Source organism: Phyllobates terribilis, unplaced genomic scaffold, assembly GCF_046119375.1.
Source record: "Phyllobates terribilis strain yellow unplaced genomic scaffold, ASM4611937v1 Scaffold_25__1_contigs__length_18738178, whole genome shotgun sequence".
Taxonomy (NCBI): Eukaryota; Metazoa; Chordata; class Amphibia; order Anura; family Dendrobatidae; genus Phyllobates; species Phyllobates terribilis.
Window position 1 is genome coordinate 2,286,343 of NW_027362785.1, and position 13,923 is coordinate 2,300,265.

General features: G+C 50.0%; 1 protein-coding gene across 2 annotated transcripts in view; it reads left to right on the forward strand.

Moving 5' to 3' along the window:
* The window catches only part of DNAH9 (dynein axonemal heavy chain 9), a 430,601-nt gene that overhangs the window by 371,139 nt on the left and 45,539 nt on the right, over positions 1 to 13,923 (forward strand). For both annotated transcript variants that reach the window (XM_073660252.1, XM_073660251.1), the window contains one exon: positions 6,211 to 6,404. In XM_073660252.1, coding sequence (XP_073516353.1) covers positions 6,211 to 6,404 — 194 coding nt within the window. The remainder of the gene's footprint in view (positions 1 to 6,210; positions 6,405 to 13,923) is intronic.

A 13,923-nucleotide genomic window follows, 5' to 3' on the forward strand; every position in this document is an offset into this window, starting at 1 on the left:
GCTGTACATACATACAGACACAGGACACTCTCCGCTGTACATACATACCGACACAGGACTCCCCCCGCTGTACATACATACCGACAAAAGACGCCCCCCGCTGTACATACATACCGATACAGGACGCCCCCCCGCTGTACATACATACTGACAAAAGACGCCCCCCACTGTACGTACATACCAATACAGGACGCCCCCCGCTGTACATACATACCGACACAGGACGCCCCCCCGCTGTACATACATACCAACAAAAGACGCCCCCCTGCTGTACATACATACCGATACAGGACGCCACCCCGCTGTACATAAATACTGACAAAAGACGCCCCCCGCTGTACATACATACCGACAAAAGACGCCCCCCGCTGTACATACATACCGACAAAAGACGCCCCCCACCATACATACATACCGACACAGGACGCCCCCCGCCGTACATAAATACCGACAAAAGACGCCTCCCGCTGTACATACATACCGATACAGGACGCCTCCAGCTGTACATACATACCGATACAGGACGCCTCCAGCTGTACATACATACCGACAAAAGACGCCCCCCACCGTACGTACATACCGACACAGGACGCCCCCCGCCGTACATACAGACACAGGACACTCTCCGCTGTACATACATACCGACACAGGACGCCCTCCGCTGTACATACATACCGACAAAAGACGCCCCCCACCGTACAGACATACCGACACAGGACGTCCCCCGCCGTACATACATACCGATACAGGACGCCCCCCGCCGTACATACATACCGACAAAAGACGCCTCCCGCTGTACATATATACCGACAAAAGACGCCTCCCGCTGTACATACATGCCGATACAGGACGCCTCCAGCTGTACATACATACCGACAAAAGACGCCCCCCGCTGTACATACATACCGATACAGGACGCCTCCCGCTGTACATACATACTGACAAAAGACGCCCCCCACTGTACATACATACCGACAAAAGATGCCCCCGCTGTACATACATACCGACAAAAGACGCCCCCGCTGTACATACATACTGACACAGGACGCCCCCCGCTGTATGTACATACCGATACAGGACGCCCCCGCTGTACATACATACCGACACAGGACGCCCCCCCGCTGTACATACATACCAACAAAAGACGCCCCCCTGCTGTACATACATACCGATACAGGACGCCTCCCGCTGTACATACATACTGATACAGGACGCCTCCCGCTGTACATACATACCGACAAAAGACGCCCCCCGCTGTACATACATACCGACAAAAGACGCCTCCCGCTGTACATACATACCGACAAAAGACGCTCCCCGCTGTACATACATACCGACACAGGACGCCTCCCGCTGTACATACATACCGACAAAAGACGCCCCCCGCTGTACATACATACAGACACAGGACACTCTCCGCTGTACATACATACCGACACAGGACTCCCCCCGCTGTACATACATACCGACAAAAGACGCCCCCCGCTGTACATACATACCGATACAGGACGCCCCCCCGCTGTACATACATACTGACAAAAGACGCCCCCCACTGTACGTACATACCGATACAGGACGCCCCCCGCTGTACATACATACCGACACAGGACGCCCCCCCGCTGTACATACATACCAACAAAAGACGCCCCCCTGCTGTACATACATACCGATACAGGACGCCTCCCGCTGTACATACATACCGACAAAAGACGCCCCCCGCTGTACATACATACCGACAAAAGACGCTTCCCGCTGTACATACATACTGACAAAAGACGCCCCCCGCTGTACATACATACCGACACAGGACGCCTCCCTCTGTACATACATACCGATACAGGACGCCCCCCCGCTGTACATACATACTGACAAAAGACGCCCCCCGCTGTGCATACATACTGACAAAAGACGCCTCCCGCTGTACATACATACCGACAAAAGACGCTCCCCACTGTACATACATACCGACACAGGACGCCTCCCGCTGTACATACATACCGATACAGGACGCCTCCCGCTGTACATACATACCGACAAAAGACGCCTCCCGCTGTACATACATACTGACAAAAGACAACCCCCGCTGTACATACATACCGACACAGGACGCCTCCCGCTGTACATACATACCGATACAGGACGCCCCCCGCTTTACATACATACCGATACAGCACGCCTCCCGCTGTACATACATACCGACAAAAGACTCCTCCCGCTGTACATACATACCGACAAAAGACGCCTCCCGCTGTACATACATACCGATATAGGACGCCCCCCACCGTACATACATACCGACAAAAGACACCCCCCGCTGTAGATACATACCGATACAGGACGCCTCCCGCAGTACATACAATCCGACAAAAGACGCCCCCCACCATACATACATACCGACACAGGACGCCCCCCCGCCGTACATACATACCGACAAAAGACGCCTCCCGCTGTACATACATACCGATACAGGACGCCTCCAGCTGTACATACATACCGATACAGGACGCCTCCAGCTGTACATACATACCGACAAAAGACGCCCCCCACCGTACGTACATACCGACACAGGACGCCCCCCGCCGTACATACAGACACAGGACACTCTCCGCTGTACATACATACCGACACAGGACGCCCCCCGCCGTACATACATACCGACAAAAGACGCCTCCCGCTGTACATATATACCGACAAAAGACGCCTCCCGCTGTACATACATGCCGATACAGGACGCCTCCAGCTGTACATACATACCGACAAAAGACGCCCCCCACTGTACATACATACCGACAAAAGACGCCCCCGCTGTACATACATACCGACAAAAGACGCCCCCGCTGTACATACATACTGACACAGGACGCCCCCCGCTGTACGTACATACCGATACAGGACGCCCCCGCTGTACATACATACCGACACAGGACGCCCCCCCGCTGTACATACATACCAACAAAAGACGCCCCCCTGCTGTACATACATACCGATACAGGACGCCTCCCACTGTACATACATACTGATACAGGACGCCTCCCGCTGTACATACATACCGACAAAAGACGCCCCCCGCTGTACATACATACCGACAAAAAAGACGCCTCCCGCTGTACATACATACCGACAAAAGACGCTCCCCGCTGTACATACATACCGACACAGGACGCCTCCCGCTGTACATACATACCGACAAAAGACGCCCCCCGCTGTACATACATACAGACACAGGACACTCTCCGCTGTACATACATACCGACACAGGACTCCCCCCGCTGTACATACATACCGACAAAAGACGCCCCCCGCTGTACATACATACCGATACAGGACGCCCCCCCGCTGTACATACATACTGACAAAAGACGCCCCCCACTGTACGTACATACCGATACAGGACGCCCCCCGCTGTACATACATACCGACACAGGACGCCCCCCCGCTGTACATACATACCAACAAAAGACGCCCCCCTGCTGTACATACATACCGATACAGGACGCCTCCCGCTGTACATACATACCGACAAAAGACGCCCCCCGCTGTACATACATACCGACAAAAGACGCTTCCCGCTGTACATACATACTGACAAAAGACGCCCCCCGCTGTACATACATACCGACACAGGACGCCTCCCTCTGTACATACATACCGATACAGGACGCCCCCCCGCTGTACATACATACTGACAAAAGACGCCCCCCGCTGTGCATACATACCGACAAAAGACGCCTCCCGCTGTACATACATACCGACAAAAGACGCTCCCCACTGTACATACATACCGACACAGGACGCCTCCCGCTGTACATACATACCGATACAGGACGCCTCCCGCTGTACATACATACCGATACAGGACGCCTCCCGCTGTACATACATACCGACAAAAGACGCCTCCCGCTGTACATACATACTGACAAAAGACAACCCCCGCTGTACATACATACCGACACAGGACGCCTCCCGCTGTACATACATACCGATACAGGACGCCCCCCGCTGTACATACATACCGATACAGCACGCCTCCCGCTGTACATACATACCGACAAAAGACTCCTCCCGCTGTACATACATACCGACAAAAGACGCCTCCCGCTGTACATACATACCGATATAGGACGCCCCCCACCGTACATACATACCGACAAAAGACACCCCCCGCTGTAGATACATACCGATACAGGACGCCTCCCGCAGTACATACAATCCGATACAAGACGCCCCCGCTGTACATACATACCGATACAGGACGCTCCCCGCTGTACATACATACCGACAAAAGACGCCTTCCGCTGTACATACATACCGACAAAAGACGCCCCCCGCTGTACATACATACCGACAAGACGCCCCCTGCTGTACGACAAAAGACGCCTCCCGCTGTACATACATACCGACAAAAGACGCCTCCCGCTGTACATACATACCGACAAAAGACGCTCCCCGCTGTACATACATACCGACAAAAGACGCCCCCCGCTGTACATACATACCGACAAAAGACACCCCCTGCTGTACATACATACCGATACAGGACGCCTCCCGCTGTACATACATACTGATACATGACGCCCCCCGCTGTACATACATACCGACAAAAGACGCCCCCCGCTGTACATACATACCGACAAAAGACGACTCCCGCTGTACATACATACCGACAAAAGACGCCTCCCGCTGTACATACATACCGATACAGGACGCCTCCAGCTGTACATACATACCGATACAGGACGCCTCCAGCTGTACATACATACTGACAAAAGACGCCCCCCACCGTACGTACATACCGACACAGGACGCCCCCCGCCGTACATACATACCGACACAGGACGCCCCACCATACATACATACGCCCCCCGCCGTACATACATACCGACACAGGACGCCCCACCATTCATACATACCGACACAGGACGCCCCCCCGCCGTACATACATACCGACAAAAGACGCCTCCCGCTGTACATACATACCGACAAAAGACGCTCCCCGCTGTACATACATACCGACAAAAGACGCCCCCCGCTGTACATACATACCGACAAAAGACACCCCCTGCTGTACATACATACCGATACAGGACGCCTCCCGCTGTACATACATACCGATACAGGACGCCCCCCCGCTGTACATACATACTGACAAAAGACGCCCCCCGCTGTACATACATACCGACAAAAGACACCCCCTGCTGTACATACAAACCGACAAAAGACGCCCCCCGCTGTACATACATACCGATACAGGACGCCTCCCGCTGTACATACATACCGATACAGGACGCCCCCCCGCTGTACATACATACTGACAAAAGACGCCCCCCGCTGTACATACATACCGACAAAAGACGCCCCCCGCTGTACATACATACCGACAAAAGACGCCTCCCGCTGTACATACATACCGACAAAAGACGCCTCCCGCTGTACATACATACCGATACAGGACGCCTCCAGCTGTACATACATACCGATACAGGACGCCTCCAGCTGTACATACATACTGACAAAAGACGCCCCCCACCGTACGTACATACCGACACAGGACGCCCCCCGCCGTACATACATACCGACACAGGACGCCCCACCATACATACATACGCCCCCCGCCGTACATACATACCGACACAGGACGCCCCACCATTCATACATACCGACACAGGACGCCCCCCCGCCGTACATACATACTGACAAAAGACGCCTCCCGCTGTACATACATACCGATACAGGACGCCCCCCCGCTGTACATACATACCGACAAAAGACGCCTCCCGCTGTACATACATACCGACAAAAGACGCCTCCCGCTGTACATACATACCGATACAGGACGCCCTCCGCTGTACATACATACCGATACAGGACGCCTCCCGCTGTACATACATACTGACAAAAGACGCCCCCCACCGTACGTACATACCGACACAGGATGCCCCCCGCCGTACATACATACCGACACAGGACGCCCCCCGCTGTACATACATACCGACACAGGACGTCCCCCGCTGCTCCTGTACAATTGCCATTGGCAGGAGATGCTGATGAGAGTGCCCCCTCCTGTCTGCAGTCTAATGGGGGCCACAGACGCATTAGTAAAGTCGTGTGTGGCCAAAACTGCTACATTGACTCCCTGCGTCCTCTATACGGTCATGATTAAGGCGTCTCAGGATAAGCGGGACCTCCTCACCATCCTCCGCTTCCCCACAGGCTCTGTCCACCATGGACGAGTTCAGGAACCTGGACCGAGACATAGAAGGATCGGCCAAGCGTTGGAAGAAGTTTGTAGAGTCCGAATGTCCGGAGAAGGAGAAGTTCCCCCAAGAATGGAAAAACAAGAGCGCCCTTCAGAGGCTGTGCATGATGAGGGCGCTGCGCCCCGACCGGATGACCTACGCTGTCAGGTGAGGACTGCCGGTCACATTGCATTGGGCGCTACATGTGGCGTATATGCAGCATATACAGTGCATTGAGAAAGTATTTGCCCCCCTTGAACTTTTCTACCTTTTGCCACATTTCTGGCTTCAAACATAAAGATATCAAATTCAAATTTTTTGGGGAAGAATCAACAACAAGTGGGACACAATCCCCCAAAAATTAGAACCTCAGCTGATGACCACGCTACTACTGAAAATAAATCACTATACAAAGGCCAACAGTGATATTACCGCCATACGGTGACCATATAGTGGTAGATACGAGTGCTGTAGTTCTTTCTGATAGAGTCGTTCACTTCTCCCGTCTTTTCCATCTGACTTCTCACATTTCCTGCACCGTCCCCCTCTATTTCTAACCGGCACAAACCCCTCATCCTGCTGATACCCCAATACTGAGCTGTAGCTGCATGTGTCCCTATTACTGCACCTGCTGTGTGGCACAAAAACAGCTCCTCTTACTGCCCCACATAACAATGTCCACCACTGTGCCCCTACAGAATAATAATGCTTCCTTTGTGCTCTCTAAATGGTAAAATTGCCTCCTAGAATATATAATAATGCCCTGTACAATTGCCCTAGAAAACGGTCTCCACATTTTGCCCCTAGAATTTAATAATGCCCCATGTGCACCTTTGACAGTCACAATACTCAGAGTGCCCCTATAACAATGATGCTTCATAAGTGCCCATTTAACGTTTAATAGTGACTGAGTTCCCCAATGTACAGCTCCCCTATACACACACTATGATGCACCCACAGCTGCCCTACGCTCTCTATAATGACCCCCCACATTAGCTCCCACACTGTATAATGACCCCCACATTACCTCCCACACTGTATAATGACCCCCACATTAGCTCCCACACTGTATAATGGTCCCCACATTAGCCCTCACACTGTATAATGTCCCTCACATTAGCTCTCACACTGTATAATGACCCCCACATTAGCTCCCACTCTGTATAATGGTCCCCACATTAGCTCCCACACTGTATAATGACCCCCACATTAGCCCTCACACTGTATAATGACCCCCACATTAGCTCCCACACTGTATAATGGTCCCCACATTAGCTCCCACACTGTATAATGACCCCCACATTAGCTCTCACACTGTATAATGACCCCCCACATTAGCTCCAACACTGTACAATGACCCCCACATTAGCTCCCACTCTGTATAATGTCCCTCACATTAGCTCTCACACTGTATAATGACCCCCACATTAGCCCTCACACTGTATAATGACCCCCACATTAGCTCCCACTCTGTATAATGTCCCTCACATTAGCTCTCACACTGTATAATGACCCCCACATTAGCTCCCACACTGTATAATGACCCCCACATTAGCTCCCACACTGTATAATGACCCCCACATTAGCTTCCACACTGTATAATGACCCCCACATTAGCTCCCACACTGTATAATGACCCCCACATTAGCTCCCACACTGTATAATGACCCCCCACATTAGCTCCCACACTGTATAATGACCCCCACATTAGCTCCCACAATGTATAATGACCCCCACATTAGCTCCCACACTGTATAATGACCCTCACATTAGCTCCCACACTGTATAATGACCCCCCACATTAGCTCCCACACTGTATAATGACCCCCACATTAGCTCCCACACTGTATAATGACCCCCACATTAGCTCCCACTGTATAATGACCCCCACATTAGCTCCCACACTGTATAATGACCCCCACATTAGCTCCCACACTGTATAATGACCCCCACATTAGCTCCCACACTGTATAATGACCCCCACATTAGCTCCCACACTGTATAATGGTCCCCACATTAGCTCCCACACTGTATAATGGTCCCCACATTAGCCCTCACACTGTATAATGACCCCCACATTAGCTCCCACTCTGTATAATGTCCCTCACATTAGCTCTCACACTGTATAATGACCCCCACATTAGCCCTCACACTGTATAATGACCCCCACATTAGCTCCCACTCTGTATAATGTCCCTCACATTAGCTCTCACACTGTATAATGACCCCCACATTAGCTCCCACACTGTATAATGACCCCCACATTAGCTCCCACACTGTATAATGACCCCCACATTAGCTTCCACACTGTATAATGACCCCCACATTAGCTCCCACACTGTATAATGACCCCCACATTAGCTCCCACACTGTATAATGACCCCCCACATTAGCTCCCACACTGTATAATGACCCCCACATTAGCTCCCACAATGTATAATGACCCCCACATTAGCTCCCACACTGTATAATGACCCTCACATTAGCTCCCACACTGTATAATGACCCCCCACATTAGCTCCCACACTGTATAATGACCCCCACATTAGCTCCCACACTGTATAATGACCCCCACATTAGCTCCCACACTGTATAATGACCCCCACATTAGCTCCCACACTGTATAATGACCCCCACATTAGCTCCCACACTGTATAATGACCCCCACATTAGCTCCCACACTGTATAATGACCCCCACATTAGCTCCCACACTGTATAATGGTCCCCACATTAGCTCCCACACTGTATAATGGTCCCCACATTAGCCCTCACACTGTATAATGACCCCCACATTAGCTCCCACTCTGTATAATGTCCCTCACATTAGCTCTCACACTGTATAATGACCCCCACATTAGCTCCCACACTGTATAATGACCCCCACATTAGCTTCCACACTGTATAATGACCCCCACATTAGCTCCCACACTGTATAATGGTCCCCACATTAGCCCTCACACTGTATAATGTCCCTCACATTCGCTCCCACGCTGTATAATGGCCCCCACATTTGCTCCCACTCTGTATTATGGCCCCAACATTAGCTCCCACACTGTATAATGGTCCCCACATTAGCCCTCACACTGTATAATGACCCCCCACATTAGCTCCCACACTGTATAATGACCCCCACATTAGCTCCCACACTGTATAATGGTCCCCACATTAGCCCTCACACTGTATAATGACCCCCACATTAGCTCCCACACTGTATAATGACCCCCACATTAGCTTCCACACTGTATAATGACCCCCACATTAGCTCCCACACTGTATAATGACCCCCCACATTAGCTCCCACACTGTATAATGACCCCCACATTAGCTTCCACACTGTATAATGACCCCCACATTAGCTCCCACACTGTATAATGACCCCCCACATTAGCTTCCACACTGTATAATGACCCCCACATTAGCTCCCACACTGTATAATGGTCCCCACATTAGCTCCCACACTGTATAATGGCCCCCATAATAGCCTGTACACTGTATAATGACCCCCACATTAGCTCTCACACTGTATAATGACCCCCACATTAGCTCCCACACTGTATAATGGTCCCCACATTAGCTCCCACACTGTATAATGGCCCCCATAATAGCCTGTACACTGTATAATGACCCTCACATTAGCTCTCACACTGTATAATGACCCCCACATTAGCTCCCACACTGTATAATGACCCTCACATTAGCTCTCACACAGTATAATGACCCTCACATTAGCTCCCACACTGTATAATGACCCCCACATTAGCTCCCACACAGTATAATGACCCTCACATTAGCTCTCACACAGTATAATGACCCTCACATTAGCTCCCACACTGTATAATGACCCCCACATTAGCTCTCACACTGTATAATGACCCTCACATTAGCTCCCACACTGTACAATGACCCCCACATTAGCTCCCACACTGTATAATGACCCCCACATTAGCCCTCACACTGTATAATGTCCCTCACATTAGCTCTCACACTGTATAATGACCCCCACATTAGCTCTCACACTGTATAATGACCCTCACATTAGCTCTCACACAGTATAATGACCCCCACATTAGCTCCCACACTGTATAATGACCCTCACATTAGCTCTCACACAGTATAATGACCCCCACATTAGCCCTCACACTGTATAATGACCCCCACATTAGCTCCCACACTGTATAATGACCCCCACATTAGCTCTCACACTGTATAATGACCCCCACATTAGCTCTCACACAGTATAATGACCCCCACATTAGCTCCCACACTGTATAATGACCCCCACATTAGCTCTCACACAGTATAATGACCCCCACATTAGCTCTCACACTGTATAATGACCCTCACATTAGCTCTCACACTGTATAATGACCCCCACATTAGCTCCCACTCTGTATAATGACCCCCACATTAGCTCTCACAATGTATAATGACCCCCACATTAGCTCCCACTCTGTATAATGTCCGTCACATTAGCTCCCACACTGTATAATGACCCCCACATTAGCTCCCACACTGTATAATGTCCCCACATTCGCTCCCACGCTGTATAATATCCCTCACATTTGCTCCCACACTGTATAATATCCCTCACATTTGCTCCCACGCTGTATAATGACCCCCACATTAGCTCTCACACAGTATAATGACCCCCACATTAGCTCCCACACTGTATAATGACCCTCACATTAGCTCTCACACTGTATAATGACCCCCACATTAGCTCCCACTCTGTATAATGACCCCCACATTAGCTCCCACACTGTATAATGACCCTCACATTAGCTCTCACACTGTATAATGACCCCCACATTAGCTCCCACACTGTATAATGACCCCCACATTAGCTCCCACACTGTATAATGACCCTCACATTAGCTTCCACACTGTATAATGACCCCCACATTAGCTCCCACTCTGTATAATGACCCCCACATTAGCTCCCACACTGTATAATGTCCCTCACATTAGCTCCCACTCTGTGTAATGTCCGTCACATTAGCTCCCACTCTGTGTAATGTCCGTCACATTAGCTCCCACTCTGTATAATGTCCCCACATTCGCTCCCACGCTGTATAATATCCCTCACATTCGCTCCCACGCTGTATAATATCCCTCACATTTGCTCCCACACTGTATAATGTCCCTCACATTCGCTCCCACGCTGTATAATATCCCTCACATTCGCTCCCACGCTGTATAATGTCCCTCACATTCGCTCCCACACTGTATAATATCCCTCACATTAGCTCCCACACTGTATAATATCCCTCACATTAGCTCCCACACTGTATAATATCCCTCACATTCGCTCCCACACTGTATAATGTCCCTCACATTAGCTCCCACACTGTATAATATCCCTCACATTCGCTCCCACACTGTATAATATCCCTCACATTTGCTCCCACGCTGTATAATATCCCTCACATTCGCTCCCACGCTGTATAATGTCCCTCACATTCGCTCCCACGCTGTATAATGTCCCTCACATTCGCTCCCACACTGTATAATATCCCTCACATTAGCTCCCACGCTGTATAATGTCCCTCACATTCGCTCCCACACTGTATAATATCCCTCACATTTGCTCCCACACTGTACAATGACCCTCACATTCGCTCCCACACTGTACAATGACCCCCACATTAGCCCTCACACTGTATAATGACCCTCACATTAGCTCTCACACTGTATAATGTCCCTCACATTAGCCCTCACACTGTATAATGACCCCCACATTAGCCCTCACACTGTATAATGTCCCTCACATTAGCTCTCACACTGTATAATGTCCCTCACATTAGCCCTCACACTGTACAATGACCCCCACATTAGCCCTCACACTGTATAATGACCCCCACATTAGCTCTCACACTGTATAATGACCCCCACATTAGCCCTCACACTGTATAATGACCCCCACATTAGCCCTCACACTGTATAATGTCCCTCACATTAGCTCCCACACTGTATAATATCCCTCACATTAGCTCTCACACTGTATAATGACCCCCACATTAGCTCTCACACTGTATAATGACCCCCACATTAGCCCTCACACTGTATAATGACCCCCACATTAGCCCTCACACTGTATAATATCCCTCACATTCGCTCCCACACTGTATAATATCCCTCACATTAGCTCTCACACTGTATAATGACCCCCACATTAGCCCTCACACTGTATAATGTCCCTCACATTAGCTCTCACACTGTATAATGACCCCCACATTAGCCCTCACACTGTATAATGTCCCTCACATTAGCTCTCACACTGTATAATGACCCCCACATTAGCTCTCACACTGTATAATGACCCCCACATTAGCCCTCACACTGTATAATGACCCCCACATTAGCCCTCACACTGTATAATATCCCTCACATTCGCTCCCACACTGTATAATATCCCTCACATTAGCTCTCACACTGTATAATGACCCCCACATTAGCTCTCACACTGTATAATGACCCCCACATTAGCCCTCACACTGTATAATGACCCCCACATTAGCCCTCACACTGTATAATGTCCCTCACATTAGCCCTCACACTGTATAATATCCCTCACATTAGCTCCCACACTGTACAATGACCCCCACATTAGCTCTCACACTGTATAATGACCCCCACATTAGCCCTCACACTGTATAATGACCCCCACATTAGCCCTCACACTGTATAATGTCCCTCACATTAGCCCTCACACTGTATAATATCCCTCACATTCGCTCCCACACTGTATAATGACCCCCACATTAGCCCTCACACTGTATAATGTCCCTCACATTAGCTCTCACACTGTATAATATCCCTCACATTCGCTCCCACACTGTATAATGACCCCCACATTAGCCCTCACACTGTATAATATCCCTCACATTAGCTCTCACACTGTATAATGACCCCCACATTAGCCCTCACACTGTATAATGTCCCTCACATTAGCTCTCACACTGTATAATGACCCCCACATTAGCCCTCACACTGTATAATGACCCCCACATTAGCCCTCACACTGTATAATGTCCCTCACATTAGCCCTCACACTGTATAATATCCCTCACATTAGCTCTCACACTGTATAATGACCCCCACATTAGCCCTCACACTGTATAATGTCCCTCACATTAGCTCTCACACTGTATAATGTCCCTCACATTAGCCCTCACACTGTATAATGACCCCCACATTAGCCCTCACACTGTATAATGTCCCTCACATTCGCTCCCACACTGTATAATATCCCTCACATTTGCTCTCACACTGTATAATGACCCCCACATTAGCCCTCACACTGTATAATGTCCCTCACATTAGCTCTCACACTGTATAATGTCCCTCACATTCGCTCCCACACTGTATAATATCCCTCACATTTGCTCTCACACTGTATAATGTCCCTCACATTCGCTCCCACACTGTATAATATCCCTCACATTTGCTCTCACACTGTATAATGGTCCCCACATTAGCCCTCACACTGTATAATGACCCCCACATTAGCTCCCACACTGTATAATGACCCCCACATTAGCTTCCACACTGTATAATGACCCCCACATTAGCTCCCACACTGTATAATGACCCCCCACATTAGCTCCCACACTGTATAATGACCCCCACATTAGCTTCCACACTGTATAATGACCCCCACATTAGCTCCCACACTGTATAATGACC